Source organism: Hypanus sabinus, chromosome 16, assembly GCF_030144855.1.
Source record: "Hypanus sabinus isolate sHypSab1 chromosome 16, sHypSab1.hap1, whole genome shotgun sequence".
Taxonomy (NCBI): domain Eukaryota; kingdom Metazoa; phylum Chordata; class Chondrichthyes; order Myliobatiformes; family Dasyatidae; genus Hypanus; species Hypanus sabinus.
The window spans coordinates 34884465-34906325 of NC_082721.1; the positions used below are offsets into that span (position 1 = coordinate 34884465).

Here is a 21861-nt window from a genome sequence, read left to right on the forward strand (position 1 = left end):
TCCTCTTAGAAATGGCCTCACTGTACAAAATTTATACACAAGCATGCTTCGTTCTTTCAGATAGAATATTTGCTCACCATGATAGATATGTAAAAAGCTTTTATTAAAATACACCATTTGGCAAAAATAATCTGAGCCAAATTGTTTCTTCAGACTCTTCAAACTCTTACAATTAGTACTGCAGGGATTACAACTCATTGAAAACTGGATTAACACCAGCTAACATCCTGGACTAATCAATTCTAACAAAGCAATATTCTAAGGAGGATCTCAAAATTACTTGCGCAACATGTTTTAATATAAAGTTTGCATGAATAGCACTGCGAAAGAAGAACTTAATCATCACACTCTAATAATGAAATGTTAGCTGTAGTTCACGTGTGGATTCCAATCGGGTCTGGATGCAAATCCACTAGGACAAATGTCAAAGGGCTGAGGGAGTGCTGAACCTTCACAGGTCCTCTGTTTTACCTTCAATCAAGGACAGTTCTACCTGCTCAAGAAGGTGAAGTGATTACTTGGAAATGAAAGCTGAAGTATCCTGTAAACTATTTCTGCACAGAGATCACTAAAATACTTTATCCATAACAATTTTCCATATACTTGCTTATGATAGGGATCAATCATGAATTGTAATTTTTACATGCAAATATTTTTAATTAATAAGATATAATGAAAGAAAGTACTGGGTTTCAGTGGAACAGATTTGACTATCTGTAAATATTTATATTGTGTGACATTTTATCTTTATTCCATCATCCTCCCTGTCAAGAACCTCTCAATGGATACACGCAGGAATTTTACAAAAATACTGACAGCCTCACTTGATCATATAAATATCAAAGTATTCTGTACTAAAAGTGGAATTTACAATGTTGAATCACTGCTAACCCAACAGCCTTGACTATGATTGGGCATATTACTAAATATGAAAGGGGAGTTAATGGTGAATGCAGAGTTATGGTAATCAATACAGAACACTGAATGCACAACTCTGGTCTCTGGACTTCATTAAGATATTGAAAATTTTAAGCATAGGTAGGCTAGAAAGACAGTTGCAAAATGGAAAGAATGTAACTACAGAGAGATAACTGCTTTTCATCTAAAAAAACAAAATCTCAGGATACTTACAAAGTTTGAGAAAAAACATTCAGATTAATGGAAAGCTGGAAAAAAAACTGCAGATGAAAATCTGAAGTAAGAACAAAGCCTCAGAAACACTTATCCAGTTAGACGGTATCCATGGAGAGACAAAATGCAATCAATTTGGGAAACTTGGGAAGTTATTCAGAACAATGGGGTAAAGAAGCAAGTTTGCACACTAAAGGAGAAATTTCAATAAAGAAAGTGGCAAAAACATGAAACATAATCCTTGAGCCAATGCCTGATTTGGGATTGATACATAAACAAAATGCTTGACACTTGAAAGAAAAAGTGATGTGGATGTTTTAAGGAATGGAGATAGGAAGAAAGAAAATTAAAATCTGAGGAGGCTTATCGAGAGTATGAAAACCCAAATACTAACTGCCTACTCTGATACTGAATGTGAACCTAAACCACCATCAAAAATCCAAAAGTCTCATGTGAACCCAATCGGACAGAAAATTCTAATTAACTGTCTCATTATTCTTGTGCTGCAAAGTACAAGTGCTTCTTAGCATTTTTCACTTTCTTATACAGATAGCAGGTTTTTGAAACCCAGACACTGCATTAACTAATAACACTTATGATTTAGTTTGCCTATGCTTCTGTCAAGGTCTGCAGTGAAAGGCTTTCCCCTTCACAGTTTTTCCACAAGCAGTAACCCTTCAGCTCTGCCAATATACATGCCATTATTTCATTTCAATTGTGTGCTTGTTACTGGATTGTTGCTATTAAACATGCAGAAGCAGAAAGCAAAAATATCTCTATTGATAGTCCAGAATGATGAACATTTTGGTGTGGTGTTGTGGTACACTTATGAAATGTTCATATTCAGTCATCTTGGGATCTGTGAAAATTATAACTTTTGGATGTGCTGAGATTGGGAATGAACAACGACTAAGTAACCTTTAACATATGGCCTGCCGACTTCCTCCAGCATTGCGTGCTGCTCTAAAATATGTGTGGCATGTTATTGCTTTGAGCGTTTCATTGAAACTCTGACATGCCAAAATGAATACAGTGAAGATACATTAACTCTGGAACTTTAGAGAAGCTGTAACACAGTTTTCATTTCACATTCACAATCGATCCCGGGTGTTAAATTTAACTGGGATGACCAGGGAACCTTACAAAGCAAACCATCTTGATTTTGACATCACTGAATACAGTGCAGGGTCAAATCATTCTTGATTTTGACATCAGTGCAGGGTGAGTGGTGAATAATCAAAATTAATCTGATGTTGCACATTATAGATTAAAGTAACATCAGAAACACAGAAATTATTTGCACCTAACTGTACTAAGATATCCATTATTGCTGAGGCATCATTATAGTCAAAAGAACTGAGAACTTGATGACTGCAGCATTTACTTTTCTGCATCCACAATCAAATTTTTTAAAAAATACATCCACAATAATTGATAAAGTTTCAAAACATATTTCCTACATTTTGTTTTCTATTTAGTCTACAAATTGAAAATCTGTTGCAATAAAGTGAAAAAGTATAGGAGATGTAAGCAATAAAATTGGGGAAGCAGTATTCCTATTTTAATTCTGAAAATCTAAATTAAATACCAAGATTTCAGGCTTAGGAATCCAATTTAAATTGGACAAGGCAAAAACAGTTGAGATATGTCACTGGAAACAAACTGCTGCCTTTTACAACTCAATTTCATTAAGAAAAAAAACACTACATAGACACCAAAATCCTTCAGTCAGATAAACTTTAATTCAACACAGCTCACATATCCCATCCATTTCCTGGGGAAAAACAAAGAAATTCCCACTCAAAGAAAAATACCTTACTTTCTTCAAATCATTAACACAAAGATTACAATTGAATCAAGCGCTCAATTCCAGTCTTAGAGTAAAAATTAAACCACAAATCTACAAAGCAGTGCAAAGGTAGCTTCTGAGAAATGGAGACAAAGAAACGGAGGATTACAAGAATCACACTTGCAAAACAGTTCTTGCATTCAAACAAGTTTCTTGTAGCATCTTAAAATCTCCTACTGTCCAACATAATACTCAAAGACAAACTGTAGCCCACTCATTCTAGCAAGACATTTTAGGCAAATTCTGACATTGACCTTCTCACCTAGAGATTAAGCTGTACTTTCGAGGTTTAAGGTGTAACCTGAAAAATCTAATTCCCCAAGCACCTCAGCATCTCTTAACTCAAAATTACACCGTATAATGGATGTCTGATGAGCAAACTAATTTGATGATTCCCTGAGTAATCAAAACATGAGAATCAAATTTACAATGTGCAAGAGAAACTGGCTTTATTCAAAAGAATTGCAAACAAACGGCATGCCCCTCCCTTAAAGCATAACGGTGCAGCCTCAGGGCAGTAATATCTCCAGTATATCGGTCGCAACACTATGGAGGGATCAACATTTAGACATGATCAGCCCACCCCCCACCTCCATCCCTTCACCGCCATCCCCCTCACAAATCCCCGTCAGGGCCGCTGCAAGACCCTCCTCCGTGGTTGGGGTCTCTCCCCACAGGGATGGGTTACCGCACAGCGATTCCGCACAGTTCATGGGGGTGTGCGGTGCCCGAGACAGGGGCCAGTGCCGCCACGTTGCTCCCACACGGGGTCCCAACGTTCATCCGCCCCTTTACCCCGAGGGTGGTAGCGGTGGAGGAGGGGGAGGGGGCGACATTCGTGGTCGCCCCTTGTGAAAGAAGGATGGTTCGGGTGAGAGGAGAGTGGAAGAGGTGGTCACGATTTGTTTGGAGTCTCCATCCACGGCTCCGCCAGACCCCGCCGTACCTGTACTGGGCGCCACCATGCGCGAAACCGTAGTAGTTACTCGCCGCCATCTTGGCGTCTTCGCCCAACCGGCCGGGCACTGGTCACGTGGGCGGGAGGAGAGAGAGGAAACTTTATTAGCACCGAGTCGGCGAACAATACAAGCAACAACACGCTCAACCTCAGCGCCGGACATCTGTGCGAAATAAATCCGCAGCAGCCTGGGCATGCAACTTTCGGCGCAGATTCTCTTGGCGTTGAGTTTATTTTAAAACGCGTATGAATCACAGTTCGCCACGCATAATGCCAATTCAAAGCCCGGCTTGTGAAGGGACGAGTGCCAGTGGAAAGGCGGGATAACAATCCCACGAATGAACGGCTTAGTATGTGATGAAGCGTTTGATGTTTCTGGACTTGAACTTGACTGAGTTCAGGAGCATGGGGAGGGGGGGGGGGGTGGTCCTCATTTAAACCCACCGAATCTAAAAGTCGACTGAAAGTAGACGTGTAAAGAATGTTTCATTAGTACAAGAATCTAGGTTTCCAGGGCATAGCCTCAGAATACCGAGATATGGAGCAGTGATGAATCTGTGGGTTTCGTTGCCACAGTGTCAATGGGTGTATTTAAGGTAGAGATTGATGGATTGATTCTTGATTGGTAAGGAGTTCAGGGGCTAAGCGGGACAATGAGACTGATTGAATGGAGCAGTGGCGATAGGCTGAACGGCCTAATTCTGCTCCAGGAGTTTCTGGTCTCAGGATCTTCATTAACCACCTATTTAAATAAGGAAGCCCGGGACCGGAAGTTCCCGCCCACTACCGCTCCATCCATTGGTTGACGACTCTCGATCATGGCCACTTCCGCTTGTAGCGGAAGAAGAGGAAAATTCCGCAGAAAGCAGTGCTGCAGTATCCGCGGCAGGACCGGCAGTGGCGGAGAGCGGCTGCGATCTCCGCTGACTCCCGTCCATCGGCTGACCATCAAACCCCAGCCAACCGCGACTTCAGACCCAATCGGCTGAAGCGGTGGCGAAGCCCCTTGACGGCCTCGATACGGGGCGGCGGACGGGGTGCGTGCGGCCCCGATGCCCCTGGTACTCACCGTAAGCAAAGGAGACTATCGGACATATAGGAATCATGGGCTTCCCTGCGTCTGACCGCGACCTTTCACCTCACCGCGCTCCCTGTACCACACTCCCTGCGTGATGACGAGCGAGCGGGGACGCGCATGCGCGCCCTCGGATCCCAGCTTTCATTCAGGAAAGGAGGAGCTTCCGTTTGCGATCCGGTTGGGGGCGCTGTTGGGTCCCATTAGGTGGCCTTTGGGTAACTCAATGGCCCTGAGGGTCCTAATAGACCAACTCTTCCTCACTCTAAATCACAGTACTGAGGGTCTTAACAGATGGACCAAATCCACCCTCAACAATCAGCATTTGAGGGTCCAAATAGATGACCAACCCCTCCCGCATATAGCCCTGGTGGTTTTTCCTAATTGACCAACCTCCCAACAGATGGAATCATGCAGTGGCCAAGATATTAAGGATTTGCCCCCACCTCACCATAGAACATTACAGCACAGAAACAGGCCTTTTGGCCCTTCTTGGCTTTGCCGAACCATTTTTCTGCCTAGTCCCACTGACCTGCACCTGGCCCATATCCCTCCATACACCTCTCATCCATGGACCTGTCCAAGTTTTCTTAAATGTTAAAACTGAGCCTGCATTGACCACTTTTTCTGGCAGCTCATTCCGCACTCCCACCACTCTCTGTGTGAAGAAGCTTCCCCCCTTCACCCTTAACCCATGTCCTCTGGTCTTTTTCTCCCGTAACCTCAGTGGAAAAAGCCTGCTTGCATTCACTCTATCTATACCCATCATAATTTTATATACCTCTATCAAACCTCTATCAAGTACAGAGAAGGTTCACCAGATTGATTCCTGGGATGGCAGGACTTTCATATGAAGAAAAACTGGATCGACTAGGCTTATACTCACTGGAATTTAGAAGATTGAGGGGGGATCTTATTGAAACGTATAAAATTCTAAAGGGATTGGACAGGCTAGATGCAGGAAGATTGTTTCTGATGTTGGGGAAGTCCAGAATGAGGGGTCACAGTTTAAGGATAAAGGGGAAGCCTTTTAGGACCGAGATGAGGGAAAACTTCTTTACACAGAGAGTGGTGAATCTGTGGAATTCTCTGCCACTGGAAACAGTTGAGGCTGGTTCATTGGCTATATTTAAGAGGAAGTTAGATATGGCCTTTGTGGCTAAAGGGATCGGGGGTATGGAGAGAAAGCAGGTACAGGGTTCTGAGTTGGATGATCAGCCATGATCATACTGAATGGTGGTGCAGGGTTAAGTGGCCTACTCCTGCACCTATTTTCTATGTTTTTCTTCCCTCATTCTTCTATGCTCCAAGGAATAAAGTCCTAACCTATTCAACCTTTCTCTGTAACTCAGTTTCTCAAGTCCTGGCAACATCCTTGTAAACCTCCTCTGCACTCTCTCAACCTTATTAATATCCTTCCTTTAATTCAGTGACCAAAACTGCACACAATACTCCAAGTTCAGCCTCACCAATGACTTATAAAGGCCAATGTACCAAAAGCTCTCTTTACTACTCTATCTACCTGTGATGCCCCTTTTAGGGAATTTTGTATCTCTATTCCTAGGTCCCTCTTTTCTACTGCACTCCTCAGTGCCCTACCATTTACCTTGTATGTTCTACCTTGGTTTTTCTTCCAAAGTGCAATACCTCACACTTGTCTGTATTAAACTCCATCTGCCATTTTTCAGCCCATTTTTCCAGCTGGTCCAGATCCCTCTGCAAGCTTTGAAAACCTTCCTCACTGTCCACTGCACCTCCAATCTTTGTATCATCAACAAATTTGCTGATCCAATTTACCACATTATCATCCAGATCAATGATATAGATGACAAATAATACTGGACCAGCACTGATCCCTGTGGCACACCACTAATCACAGGCCTCCACTCAGAGAAGCAATCCTCCACTACCACTCTCTGGCTTCTTCCATTGAGCCAATGTCTAATCCAATTTACTACCTCACCATGTGTACCTAGCGACTGAATCTCCCTAACTAACCTCCCATGCGGGACCTTGTCAAAGGCCTTACTGAAGTCCATGTAGACAACATCCACTGTCTTCCCTTCATTCACTTTCCTTGTAACCTCCTCAAAAAACACTAATAGATTTGTTAAACATGACCTACCACGCACAAAGCCTAATAAGGCTTTCCCTTGTTGACTCTTCCCTAATAAGTCCCTGTCTATCTAAATACTTGTAGATCCTTAGTACTCCTTCCAATAATTTACCTACTACCGATGTCAAATTTACTGGCCTATAATTTCCCGGATTACTTTTAGAGCCTTTTTTAAACAACGGAACAACATGAGCTATCCTCCAATCCTCCAGCACCTCACCCGTAGATACCGACATTTTAAATATATCTGCCAGGGCCCTTGCAATTTCAACACTAGTCTCCTTCAAGGTCTGAGGGAATATCCTGTCAGGTCCTGGGGAATTATTTACTCTGATTTGCCTCAAGAAAGCAAGCACCTCCTCCTCTTCAATCTGTATAGGTTCAATGACCTCACTATTTGTTTGCATTATTTCCATTGACTCCATGCCAGTTTCCTTAGTAAATACAGACACAGAAAACCCATTTAAGATCTCCCCCATTTCATTTGATTCCATACATAACCGACCACTCTGATCTTCAAGAGGACCAATTTTATCCCTTACTACCCTTTTGCTCTTAATATACCTGTAGCTCTTTGGATTATCCTTCACCTTGACTGGCAAAGCTACCTCATGTCTCCTTTTAGCCCTCCTGCTTTCTTTCTTAAGTTTCTTTTGCTCCTCAAGTACCTTATTTGCTCCCTGTTGCCTATACTTGTCATACATCTCTCCTTTATCAGAGTTCCAATATCCCTAGAGAACCAAGGTTCCTTATTCTTATTCACTTTCCCTTTTAATCCTGACAGGAACTTACAAAATCTGAACTCTCAAAATGTCTCCTTTGAAGGCCTCCCACTTTTCAATCACATCCTTGCCAGAGAACAACCTAATCCAATCTACACTTTTTAGAGCAAACACGAGGAAATCTGCAGATGCTGGAAATTCAAGCAACACACACAAAATGCTGGTAGAACACAGCAGGCCAGGCAGCATCTATAGGGAGAAGCGCTGTCGACGTTTTGGCCTTCTCTATTGTCAAAATGAATCCAAACTCAGGTTGGAGGGTATATACTGGCTGGGTAGCCTCCAACCTGATGGCATGAACATTGACTTCTCTAACTTCCATTAATGCCCCTCCTCCCCTTCTTACCCCATCCCTGACATATTTAGTTGTTTGCCTGTTCTCCATCTCCCTCTGGTGCTCCCCCACCCCTCCTTTCTTTCTCCTGAGGCCTCCCGTCCCATGATCCTTTCCCTTCTCCAGCTCTGTATCACTTTCGCCAATCACCTTTCCAGCTCTTAGCTTCATCCCACCCCTTCCGGTCTTCTCCTATCATTTCGCATTTCCCCCTCCCCCCACTACTTTCAAATCTCCTGCTGTCTTTCGGTTAGTCCAGACGAAGGGTCTCAGCCCAAAACGTCGACGGCATTTCTCCCTATATGCTGCCTGGTCTGCTGTGTTCTACCAACATTTTGTGTGTGTTGTTGGCCACACTTTTTAGATCCTTTCTCATTTCTTTATATTTGACCTTTTTCCAGTTTAGAACCTCAACCTGACTACCAGATCTATCTTTATCCATGATCAAGTTGAAACTAATGGTGTTACAATCACTGGAACCAAAGTGTTCCCCTACACACACTTCTGTCACCTGTCCTAACTCATTTCCTAATAGGAGATCTAATATTGCGTCCTCTCTAGTTGGTACCTCTATATTATTGATTTTGAAAGCTTTCCTGAACACATTTTACAAACTCTAACTCATCTAGACCTTTAACAGTATGGGAGTCCCAATGAATACGTGGAAAATTAAAATCCCCTACTATCACAACTTTATGTTTCCCGCAGTTGTCTGCTATCTCTGCAGATTTGCTCCTCCAATTCTCACTGACTATTGGGTGGTCTATAATAAAACTCCAATAATGTGGTCATACCTTTCCTGTTTCTCAGCTCCACCCATATGACCTCTGTAGACAAGCCCTCTAATCTGTCCTGCCTGAGCACTGCTGTAACATTTTCCCTGACTAGCAATGCCCACCCCACCCCCCCCCCCCCCACAACCCTTCATCCCTCTGCCTCTATCACATCTGAAACATTGGAACCCTGGAACATTAAGCTGCTGGTCTTGCCCCTCCTGTAGCCAAGTTGCACTAATGGCTACAATGTCATAATTCGATGTGTCAATCCACGCCCTCAACTCGTCAGCCTTCCCCACAATACTCCTTGCATTGAAATAGACACACCTCTGAAGATTATTACCACCACACACAACCCTTCTATTTGTGATTTTGCATGAACCTTTAACATAATTTATTTTCACCCCTGCTCCACCATCTACTCTGGCACTCTGGTTCCCATCCCCCTGCAAATCTAGTTAAAACACCCCCCCCCCCCCCATAGCACTAACAAACCTCCCCGCAAAGATATTGGTCCCCTGTAGTTCAGGCGTAACCCATCTCTCTTGTACAGGTCCCACCTGCCCCAGAAGAGGTCCCAATGATCCTGAAATCTGAAATCCTGCCCCCTACACCAGTTCCTCAGCCACGTGTTCATCCTCCAGAGCATCCTATTACCCTCACTGGCTCGTGGCACAGGTAGCAATCCTGAGATTACTACCCTCGAGGTCCTGCTTTTTAACTTTCTACCAAGCTCTCTATACTCACTCTTAAGGACCTCCTCACTCTTTCTTCCTACGTCATTGGTAGCGATGTGTACCATGACATCTGGCTGATCACCCTCCCACTTCAGAATGCTGTGCACATGATCAGAGCCATCCCTGACCCTGGCATCCGGGAGGCAACAAACCATCTGGGAGTCTCTGTCGTGACCACAGAACCTCCTGTCTGTACCTCTAACTATCGAATCCCCTATCACTACCGCTCTCCTCTTCTTCCCCCCTCCTTTCTGCACTGCAGAACCAGACCACCAAACAAATGAAGTAAAACTGATTGGCTCTCAGTCCTTGGACCCAAAGGTGGAAAATATTCTGCAGTATACCTTTTCATTCATCTTTTTATAAGGTTACACAATATTATAGTAAATTTTCCAGTGAACGTCTTGAATTTAAAAAGGATGTTTGGGAAGTGGACCTGAGCTGTATAAAAGCAGCAGGGGAACTAAAGTTTTGGTGAGTTTAAAAGGATAATGGGAACTGGAGAAGGAAGCACAGGAATTGGGATCCAGGTGAATTGTAAGGAATCATGCAGACATCACCAATTACTCAAAAATTTGAAATGAGAATATCTGCAGATGCTGGAAATCCAAGCAACACACACAAAATGCTGGAGGAACTCAGCAGGTCAAAGGTCTTATTGATCAAAAATTTGAACTAGGTTGGCGATTATCTGAATTTTACTCTACAGAGAGGACTGCACTTCTGTGCCATTAATATTTGGAGGACTGCTTTATAAAAACATTAGGGATATGGCATGATTTTTAACCATTGTAAGTAATGCTGCTAAGCCTGAAATTACTGTTGGGATTTCAGCTGAAATTATAAATTTCAATTAGGAGTAATTTAACCTAACCAATGCATGTCAAAGGAAATGTGTTTATACAGCAGATTTGTATAGCCTTGGACACCGTACAGACTAATAATTCTGTGATATTCTGCACATGCTTTCAGTTTCCAAACACAAAAATCAATATGCCAGTTTTTAAGCCTTTTTAATATTTCTGGCATTCTTGATATGTTGTAGTAGGGAATGCAAGCAGTCATTGAACTAAATTGACAATGTGTGGCAGTTTAATATTTGACATAAAATTGGCAAAATATTTTATTTTGTGGTGTTATATGAGGCTATTACATATAATCTATATAAGTATACCCGTGATGTATCGCTCAATGCTTTTCAATGCAAAGAACTATGCCCATCTTCCTTCTTTCCTTCTCACAAGGTCCATCTTTTCAACAAGTGTCAGAAGTGGTTCAATGGGAGTATTATCAACTCTTGACTCAGAAAATGATGGTTTCATGTCCTACATCAAAGGTTAAACCATAAGATCTCGTAGTATTTTTGAAGAACAGTTGTCCCTCAATAAACATCCCAAAATTGACCGTCTGATAATTATTACATTGCAGTAAGAGAGCTTACTGTGTGCAAGTTACTTATTTTCAAGAATGAGCACTTCAAACATATTTCACTTCTTTAGAATGTTCTAAGAGCCCTTTTCTGTGAAAATCCATATCGCAGGTGCTGGGAATTTTCAGTGGAAACAAAATGCTGCAAAAACTGAGGAGGTCAGACAGTATGTGAGGAAAGAGAGATAGTTAATTTTTCAAGTCAGGGACCCTCCTTCAGAACTGAGAAAGAAAGAAACAGATTAGTCCAGTTAGTAGAGAGGGTGGAGAAGGGTGATGGGTGGACTTAAATAATCAATTATGCTCTTGGTTTGCATTCTTCATCCAAACTTCTGCTACCCATACCTGCATTGCCCTGTGCTTTTCTCATTCCTGTGTGTTCTGACTTAGGTTTGATTCTGTAAACCAATATTCTCACTTTAACATTGTAATCTAGAGTTATATAATACTCTGTAGCTAATAATTGCGTTTGCCTTCCTTACTGCCAACTCAATCTGCAAGTTAACCCTTAGGGAATCCTGCACGAGGATTCCCAAGTCCCTTTGCACCTCTGATTTTTGAATTTTCTCCCCATTTAGAAAAAAGTCCATGCTATCATTCCTTCTGCCAAAGTGAGTGACCATGCACTTCCCCGCCACTTTGCTCATTCTCCTAATGTCTTAAGTCCTCTAGACACTCCTTTTCTCAACATTACCTCAACCTATATTCATATCATCCACAAACTTGGCCACAAAGCCGTCAATTCCTTCATCCAAATCATTAACATGTAACATGAAAAGAAGTGGGCTCAGCACCGAAACCTGTGAAACACCAACAGTCATCAGCAGTTAACCAGAAAAGGCCCCCTTTATTCCCACTCTTTGCCTCCTACCAGTAAGCCAATTATTGCTAATATATTTCATGTAATACCAAAGGCTGTTATCTTTTTAAGCAGTCTCTGTGCGGCATCTTGTCAAGGGCCTTCTGAAAATCTAAATAAACAACAACCACTGACTCTCCTTTGTCTACCCTGCCTGTTATTTCCTCAAAGGCTTCCAACAGATTTGTCAGTCATGATTTATTCTAAATGAAACAATGCTAACTTTGACCTATTTTGTCGTGTGCCTTCACGTACTCTGAAACCTCATCCTTTAGTAATAGACTCCAACACCTCTTCAGGCATCTCATCCTTTAGAATACGTCTTCATCTTTGAGATGTACTTTCCTGCACCTTCCAAATTGCTCTCAGAAACTCCAGCCATTGCTATTCTCCTGTCATCTTTGCTCCTTGCAATCAACTTTTGCCAGCTCCTCTCTCATGTCTCTGTAATTCCCTTTACTCCACTGTAATACTGATACATCTAATTTAAGCTTTTCCTTTTCAAACTGCAGGGTGAATTCTATTGTATCATGATCACTATCTCCTAAGGGTTGATTCAACTTAAACTCCCTAATCAAATCTGGGTCATTATATAACACCCAATCCAGAATTGCCATCCCCCTAGTGGGATCAACCACAAGCTCATAGGCATTCTACAAATTCCCTCTCTTGAGATCTAGCACCAACCTGATTTTCCCAATCTAGATGTATTGAAATCCTCCATGATTACCACAACGTTGCCCCTTTTGCATGCCTTTTCTATATCCCATTATAAGTTGTAGCCCACATTCTGGCTTCTTGAGGCCTACGTATAACTCCCATTAGAGTCTTTTAACCCTTGCAGTTTCTTAACTCAACCCATAAGGATTCTACATCTTCCAGTCCTATACCACCATTTTCTATTGTTTTGATTTCTTTTTTTTACCAACAGAGCCACCCTACTCCCTCTGCCCTACTGCCTATCCTTTCAATACAATGTGTATCCTTTAATGTTAAACTCCCAACTATGATCTTCTTTCAGCCACGACTCAACGATGCCCACAACGTCCTACCTGCCAATCTGTAACTACGTTACAAGATCAGCTACCTTATTCCATATATTACATGTATTCAGATATAGAATCTTCTGTCTTTTATTCATAACCCTTTTCAATTTTGGCCCCTTGTTACACTTTAACTCATCCCACTGGCTGCAAATTTGCCCTGTCATCTGCCTGTCAGTCTCACTGCACACTGCATCTAGTTGTATATTAACTGCCCCATCCTCAGCCCTATAACTCCGGTTCCTATCCCTCTGCCAAAGTTATTTATACCCTCCCCAACAGCTCAAGAAAATCTGCCCATAAGGATATTGATCCCCCTCGGGTTCAGGCATAACCTGTCCTTTTTGTACAGGTACACTTCCCCAAAAGAGATCCCAAATCCGGAAATTTGAAACCCTGTCTCCTGCACCAATTCTTCAGCCACACATTCATCTGCCAAATCATCCTAACTGGCACATGGCACAGGCAGCAATCCAGAGATTACTAGCCTGGAGGTCTTGCTTCTCAGCTACTGCATAACTCCCTGTGTTCTCTCAGGATCTTCTCTCTTTTCCTACCTAGGTCGTTGGTACCAATATGTACCACATCTTCCAGGTGTTCACCCTCCCCTTTAGAAAGCTGTGGACCCGATCCAAGACAACTCTAACCCTGGCACTTGGAAGGCAACATACCAATCGGGTATTTCTTTCACGTCCACAGAATCTGTTGTCTGCTCCTCTAATTATAGACTCCCCTATTACCAGTGCACTCCCCTTCTCCCCACACTGAGATACACAACTGAATTTAAGGTTGCGTCAGTGTTGGGATAAACAGACATGGGCTATTTCAGAAGTTATTTTCAGTAAATGTTTTCTAATTAGTCTCATCAGGACAGAGCAGAGGAAATGAGAAGCAGGTTTTTTTTTAATCATTGAGTGAGTAGCATTATCTGTCATGCATAAGAATGAGTACTCTGCCAATCTTTAATTCCTTTTGTATATGTTTCTTCTGGTCCTGTGCCATTTTCATGTTGAGGACACACTTGGCAAGCCGTGAAGTGATTGCTGGACATTAGCAGCATACACACAGCAGTAAGGACTGAAATCGTGAACGTGGAACAAGGAGCTCACTGTCTGTGAAGCCCATTCAAGTGAATATTCATGGCTCCAAATTAAAACATCTGGAGGATGCACAGTATTCAGAGAATACTGACTGACTGCAGTGGGCAAAGAATAGAGTGTTTGTGTGTTTCGCACAGCCATCACTCACTTCCTCCTAGCCCCCATAAATGGAGAAAATATGAACAGTGTCTTATTTATCAACCACATCACTAACACAGTATTTCATTTTGATGCCTCTCATCTAATGACAGGAACAAAAGAAAAATCGCCTGCCATTTCTATCTCTGAAAATGCAAACCCAACCACCCTATAATAAAACTGAATTTTCGCAAGTCTCTGCTGACCCTATAACTTGTTCCCTTTCTCCTCTTGCACCTTTTCAATGTAATCCCTTAATGTTAAACGTTTTTTTCTGAACTAACTCTGGAGGTACAATCCACAACTTCACAACTCTCAATGGGAAGCAGTTTTTCTTGCTTGCTGTTGTAAATATGTAATGTTTAATGCTATGTTCATGCCTTGTCATTCCTGATGCTTAAGTAGCGTTATCGGACTGCTTCAATCAAATTCACCCTACTCATTAGCAACTTGCATTACCTATACCTTCCTCCTTCATAAGCTGATAATTTATAAATTTAAAAATGCCCAAATTGCTCGTCTATCCAGATTCCTGAGGGAAATACGTATATACAGTAAAGACAGAATCAGGCCCTGTTCTTATAATCAAATATATTGTGGAAAATCCCTATCTGGCAATATACAGATGGAGCATTAGAGAGTTTGATGCCAAGAGAAAGCCTCTCACCTTGGACTGCTACCCCAATAGAAAGTGAGACTGAAAGACAACCGCATGGGGAATGAGATGCATGATTAACAAGAGCGTTAGGCTGAAATGCAGACAGAGTGTTTGCTCACAAAGATTTAGGTGTCCAACCAATGTTCATCTCTTACTAGTGAAGACATGTATTCCTTCCTTCCAGCTTCCTGACCACATTCTTAACTTGGTGCCTTTCTCCATTAAGATAGTGAAGAGATGCTACCTGGCTATGCAGTGGTGGAAGAGCAAGAAGGCAATGTAAACAGAACTTGCACTGTGTGTAATTTATGTATTTATTTAGCGATGCAGAGCAGAGTAGACCCTTCCAGTCCCTCGAGCCACTCCACAACCCCAATTAACCCTAACCTAATCACAGGACAATTTACAATGACCAGTTAACCTACTCAGTATGTCTTTGGGCTGTGGAGTGGAAACCGGAGCACCTGGAGACAAGTCACGCATTCCATGGGGAGGATGTACATGGACTCCTTATAGACGGCTTCGGAATTGAACTCTGAACTCTGGAATGCCCTGAGCCGCAATAGAATCATGCTAACTGCTACGTGACCTTGGCGTTTTAGCGGATAGCTTGGAGGTTGACACCCAGTGATTATGCCTTTTGTATCCTCACCTATTCTCTCCAAGTAGCAAATTTCCCTACTTTCTGTCCTTTCTCCAGTAAATGGGGAGCTTAGACTGTATTTACTGGTATCATACTGAATACCAGTAATTGTTCAGACAGCTTGGGCAGAAAGAGATTTCTAGGTTACCTCGATCTTTCATGTTCTTCTTTTCTGCTTTACGAATAACTGGTGGAAAGGGCTGTCCCATCATATCAATGAAGGTGTTTCGCTTGCAATAGGTCATTGTGAATCTTAATAGTTGCTATTGAAAGTACTCTACAGGTTCTATAGAGGGCTCCAGGCCCAGTACAGTGGTTTACCTTGTTAGGTACCATGTTGTAATCTGGGTTTACAGTATGTATGTGGTAGATGTGTGTGTTCATATATATGTTACACAACAGAAGTAGGAGTCAGAAAGCCCCTGTCACAGTAACCATTCATTGTCCATGCAGGTCAAGAGCTGCGGGCAGAGTGGATTGACATAGAATACAGTATCATAAAATGCTGCCAGAATGGATGTCAACCAGCATGGTTTGCTCCCTGTGGTCAGAAAACAGCAGGAATGGATGTCCCTTTCGGTTCCAGTCTAGGTAAACAGTACTGCAAAGCAACGTGCATTCTGCAGCACTGGGAAGCCAACAATCTTCTCTAAGTGATTCACACTCTCTACCTGTTTGTCTTTAGGAAGAGAGGCGTAAGGCCTTTTCAGATTCTACAATGTGGCAACGCACTCCAACACAGCTTGACCTGCCTAGTGAACTTGCTTACGGTAACCTCTATGTTTACTTCAACCTCTTCATCTGATACACTATTACACTGGGCTCCAACTCCTACCAAGCTAGTTTAAACCATCCTGAGCCTTAGTGGCAAATCATCTTGCAGGGATATTGTTCCCCTTCAGTTCAGATACATCCTGTTTTCTGTTACACATGTGACCTCTGCTCTAGAAGAGATCCCAATGGTCCTTCCCACCTGCACAAGCTCTTCAGCCACACATTTATTCAGCCTATCCTATTTCTACCCTCACCAGCTAGTGGTACTGGAAGTAATCCTGAGATTGCAAGAAGTATGGTTGTGCCCTTTAAGCTGTTGCCTAATTCCTCATCTCGCTTCCTTCCAATGCTGTTAATATCATGACCTCTCACTCTTTACCCTCCTCTTTCAGAATGTCTTCCATCCATCGAAGACATCGCTGATCCTGGCATCAGGGAGGAATCACACCATCCTGATCCATAGAAACCCCTACCGAGCGTCCCTGACTATGGAGTCCCTTGTCACGACTGTTTGCCTACACTTTAACCTTCCTTGCCATTTGTTGTGCTGTTGCTCTCAATGGCACTAGCTTGTGGCATTTTTCCCCTGACATGCTATAGGCCTTAACAGTATCCAAAATAGTACACTTGTTAGTGAGCAGAATAGCCACATAAGATTACTGCGTACCTGCTTGTCATTCCTGGTAGTCAACCATCTACTTGACTGAAACTACACTGCAGCTCCTTTCCTAAAACTGTTATCTATAGAATTTATGCCTCCTACATACTTTTCAGTCAGTCTACTGCTGTTCTAACTAATCCATGTGATCTGAGATGAGCTTTAAATGTAGTTATCTAAGACTCTTGACTTCTCAATCTCCCAGATATCACAGAGGGAGCAAGGCTGCCTTCTCAGCCTCTTTAATATACTCCTTAAACACTTAACAGTGTGTGGCCAAATTCTGCTGTAATTCAGGTGACACTACCGTAGTGGGCTGGATCTCAAACAACGATGAGGTGGAGTACAGGAAGAGGATAGAGAGCTTTATCACAACCTCTGCCTCAGTGTCAGCAAAATGAAGGACGGTTCATTGACTTCAGGAAGAGGATTGAAGTACAAGTCCCTGTCTATATCAATGGTCCTCAGCTGGAAATGTTAAAGAACTTCGGGTTCCTAGGTTTAAATACTACCAACAACTTAGAACCAAAGAACATTACAGCACAGAAACAGGCCTTTTGGCCCTTCTTGGCTGTGCCGAACCATTTTTCTGCCTAGTCCCACTGACCTGCACCTGGACCATATCCCTCCATACACCTCTCATCCATGTACCTGTCCAAGTTTTTCTTAAATGTTAAAAGTGAGCCCACATTTACAACTTCATCTGGCAGCTCATTTCACACTCCCACCACTCTCTGTGTGTCTTCATCCAGCCAAATTTATACTCTGGCCAAAAAAGGACAGCAAAGCCTTTACTTCCTCAGACAGCGAAAGAAACCCGACATGTCCCCAATGACTTATCAAGTTTTATAGATGGACTATAGAAAGCATCCTATCTGGGTGCATCACAACTTGGTACAGCAATTGCTCCATGCACCTGCAGGAAAATGCAGAGGGTGTGAATGCAACCACTCTCCCCTCCATTGACTCTGTCTACACTTCCCGCAGCCAAAATAATCAAAGGCATCTTCAGCTCACCTTTCCTCTCCCGTTCAGCAAAAGATACAAAAGCTTGGAAGTGTGAACCACCAGACTCAAGGATAGCTTCTATTTCACTACTATCAGGCTCCTGAATATGCTAGAGATGAATTCTTGATCTCCCAGTCTACATCTTTGTGCCTCAGTACACTCAACAATAATTACATACCATATCTTCCAATGTGTTTCTGTCTGAGAGAAACTTGTTTGTACAGAAGCAGTAAAGTCAGTAGCAGTACTTCCACACCTGGTGTATCTTTTAGATTTTGTTTTTGCAGCTTGAAGCCAATGCAGCACCTGTAGAGCTGTAGCAACTGCCAAAAGGTATCAATTGGAAAAGAGATAATCACCTGTTTACTTAGCAACGGGCTGGGTACGAACTGCGACTGAGCCCACACTCAGCCGTGCAAGGTTCAGAATAGACAATAACTCTCTGGTGGTAATTCAGCATTGCACCATGACTGATGTGATGATTCAACTGCTTTGGATCATTCTAATGGAAGTCATCTGCACCCGCTTATGTCCTGAACAATGTGACACCGGAGCCAATTCATGCTACAAATCAGTGTGTGGGCATGATGAACACTTGAGCAGTAAACTCACAGGCAGTACTGAGCTCAGTTTATCATTGTGTTCTGTATCTCCAAGAGGGAAGATGAGAAATACTGAATTTTTGTATGCATAATTACAGCAGCATCTTTTATCTGCATCTGAAAATAGAATCCTGTCTATCATTACAGAGATTGTCTGCTGGCCTGGGGCCATATTCATGCCGTGCACACATTTGGCAACTGTCTGATATATATTGTACAAACCTCTTACACCACACAGCATTTACACCCTCTATCAAAGTATTGTTAAGTGAAGGGAATTGTTTGTACATTGGAGGAAGCAGGTGTACTGTATTAAAAATAGAGTAATAAAGGGAAAGGATGCAGATAAATCAGATCAGACATGATTAAAACAAGGAAAGGTGAGATATGGAAACAGATTGAATAATATATTCAGATTTCTCCTTTTGGTGATTGGATGGTGTTTGCAGATTTCATCACAGTGTACCACCAATCAGAATCAGGCTGCTGTTGCTGATGTGTGTGCCAATCTGGTAACTACCTCTCTACGCAGCACCATACCTAACAGGAGTCTGCAAGCAATGAAAAAAATAAACCTCTGATTGGCATCTGCATCCATAATGTTGCTGAGAGCAGACCCAGCAGAGGAAGATTTTCGATCAAGTGTGGGGCTTAGGACCAGCTGCCTCAGCTGCTGTTTTTAGAATTAACAATTTACGTCGTTGGCTTGAGAACAAACAGAGGGAGGGATACATAGGAAATGGACAAAAGGACCATTTCTTGTTAAAATAACGAGCCACGAAGAATAACACAAAGGATGTAAGTATTCTTTTCACGTTGCCATTTTTGTTGTTATTTTGATGCTGTCCTGATGGAGCCCTGCTATGAATTTATGCAGTTGTGTTGAAGGTTGTTTTTAACAGCAGCTAATAAATATCAATTATTGTATCTGTTCAGTTGCTGGATGTTTTTGTGCCCTCCATCTTTGGGATTCTGATGGGGACCAGCGAGGCAGCACTTCGGATGGAAAACGTTGAGCTGAAGGAGGAGTGGCAAGATGATGATTTTCCCAGGTTAGTTATCCAGATGTTTGCATGTCTACTCATTTACATGAAAACTGACAGCCCATCAATTTCCAGTGGGATCACTCTTGTGGAAGCCGTGGGCCCTCAGAGACACAAAGCCGTGCTGCAGATATTTATCGTGTTAACTCTTTCACTGCCAGCCTCACCACAGTGGATTCAAATTCATTGCATAACCTTGCAGACTTTCAATAACATAATTTTAAACCTCGTCTTTCAATGTCTTAGCTGAATGGATGGCAATCTTGCTGCTGATCTAAAGAATGGTGGAGGATTCAGGTGGGGAAAGAGATCAACTGGGTCCCTAATCCTGATTTCTGGGATCCCTGCTGGGCAATCTGCTCTCTGGCTGTGAAAGCAAGAGAAAATATTGTAGCTAAGTATTGCAATATTCATGTAGTTGAATAGACTCTGTCATATATCAAAGAAGAAACTGGCTTGGATAGGCTAGTTTGACAACTATTCATATCTTCATGAGAGAACGAAAGAACAATTTTGAGTAAAAAGTAATTAATAAATTAAAGGTAGTGTTTGCAGCAATGGGTCAACTACTGTATATAGCTCAGTCCAATAAGTGCATGTAAAATGTTAATACTTAAATTCCTGTTATTCCTTTTGAATCAAATTAACTTTATACAATCACAAGGGTCAATCTTTTATAAGCTGTTGCAGCCAAATACTCCAATAATAATGCCACAAACAACTCTTTAACTATGAACAATTGCAGGAGGAATGTTGACTTGGCAATGAAATGGTTCTTGCAAAATGCCAATCAAAGTTGTATCAGTCTTGCAAAATTAAGGTAGGAAATGCCGATCAAAGTTGTATCAGTCAGGAGTAGAACAGGGTTGATCAGAGAACAATTAACACATTCCAGTTTTGATGAGGAATCCCTGATCTGAAGTCAGATCTGCTTTTGCCCCTACCGATATTGCTTGTCTTTCTGGGTGCTTCCAACAGTTTAAGATCTGTTTTCAGATTTCAGGCATTTGCTGCTTTTTACTGCAGTCAATGCTTGTCCGTTAGATCTCTACCAGTGGAATTGCCAGAAGATAACATAGTGTTAGCAGTTCAGAAGAAGCCTGCTAAAAATATCTGGGGTGCGGGTCCAGGGCTTTATAATATATCACAGAATGCAAAAGTAAGGTATTTAGCTACACCTTTATAATCCATTTGAAAGCAATTAGCCAGAGTGTTGTGTCTTTCTTGAAAGACCAGAATATGGTAGGAAAGGAAAGGATTTGAATTTATGATAGTGATTGATAGCACAAATGAGAAACTGTTTCCACTGGCACAATTGTTGTTAATCAAAGACTAGAACAGTGATTTTTAAAAAAAGAAACAAGGAAAATCACAGCTCAGAAAGTCAATGGAAGAGAAGAGAACTTTTGGAAGAGAATTATAGTCAGTGGCCATTTTATTAGGTACACCTGCTCATTAATGCAAATATCTATGTGGCAGCAACTCAATGCGTAAAAGCCCACAGATGTGGTCAGGAGGTTCCATTGTTGTTCAGACTAAGCTTCAGAATGTGGAACAAATGCCTTTAACTGTGGAATGATTGTTGGTGCCCAATAGGGAGGTTTGAGTACCTCAGAAACTGCTGATCTGGGATTTTCATGCACAACAGTCTCTGGAGTTTACAGAGAAAGGGGCAAGAAACAAAAAAACATCCAGCGAGCACCAGTTCTTGGGCCAAAATGCCTTGTTAATGAGAGAAGTCAGAGGAGAGTGGTCAAGCTGGCAACAGTAATTCAAATAACCTCGCACTACAACAACAGTGAGCAGAAGAGCATCTTTGAATGCACAACACGTTGAACCTTGAGGTGGATGGGCATGAGCATACAGAAATACATTCAGTAGCCACTTTATTACTTATCTTCTGTACCTAATAAAGTGACCACAGAGTGTACTCCTGTGTTTGAAAAGGAAACGAGTACAGGAACTTTGAGCAAACAGCCAGCTTGTAATAGAGCCAACTAGCTGCTTTCGTGCCTGAATTATTATCAAACCTTATCTGGAGGATGAGAGCTCAGTGCTGGGCTGGGTTTCACATTAAATCCTGGAATGAGACCAGTCCCCTAAATTTCATATTTCCTTATATGACTGGAATTGGGAGATTTCATAGATT

At 42.1% G+C, this 21861-nt stretch overlaps 2 protein-coding genes across 14 annotated transcripts in view; one reads left to right on the forward strand and one right to left on the reverse strand.

Annotated features, from left to right (window-relative positions):
- Window positions 1-5127, reverse strand: part of LOC132406218 (zinc finger RNA-binding protein-like) — an 80310-nt gene extending 75183 nt beyond the window's left edge. For all 6 annotated transcript variants that reach the window (XR_009516095.1, XR_009516097.1, XR_009516096.1 and 3 more), the window contains exons 1-2: window positions 5008-5127; window positions 3927-4005 (exon numbers count right to left, since the gene is read on the reverse strand). Coding sequence is in view for 3 of the 6 variants with exons in the window: in XM_059991555.1 (XP_059847538.1) it covers window positions 3927-4005; window positions 5008-5044 (116 nt within the window). In the remaining 3 variants the exon portion in view is untranslated. The remainder of the gene's footprint in view (window positions 1-3926; window positions 4006-5007) is intronic.
- LOC132406219 (caytaxin-like) overlaps window positions 4765-21861 on the forward strand; it is a 55471-nt gene continuing 38374 nt past the window's right edge. For 2 of the 8 annotated variants that reach the window (XM_059991559.1, XM_059991557.1), the window contains exons 1-4: window positions 4765-4999; window positions 16081-16218; window positions 16313-16397; window positions 19606-19721. In XM_059991559.1, the coding sequence (XP_059847542.1) occupies window positions 16130-16218; window positions 16313-16397; window positions 19606-19721 (290 nt within the window). In that variant the 5' untranslated portion in view covers window positions 4765-4999; window positions 16081-16129. Of the gene's footprint in view, window positions 5009-16080; window positions 16219-16312; window positions 16398-19201; window positions 19468-19605; window positions 19722-21861 lie in introns of all 8 variants that reach the window. The other 6 variants (XM_059991558.1, XM_059991562.1, XM_059991563.1 and 3 more) reach the window with 6 other exon arrangements.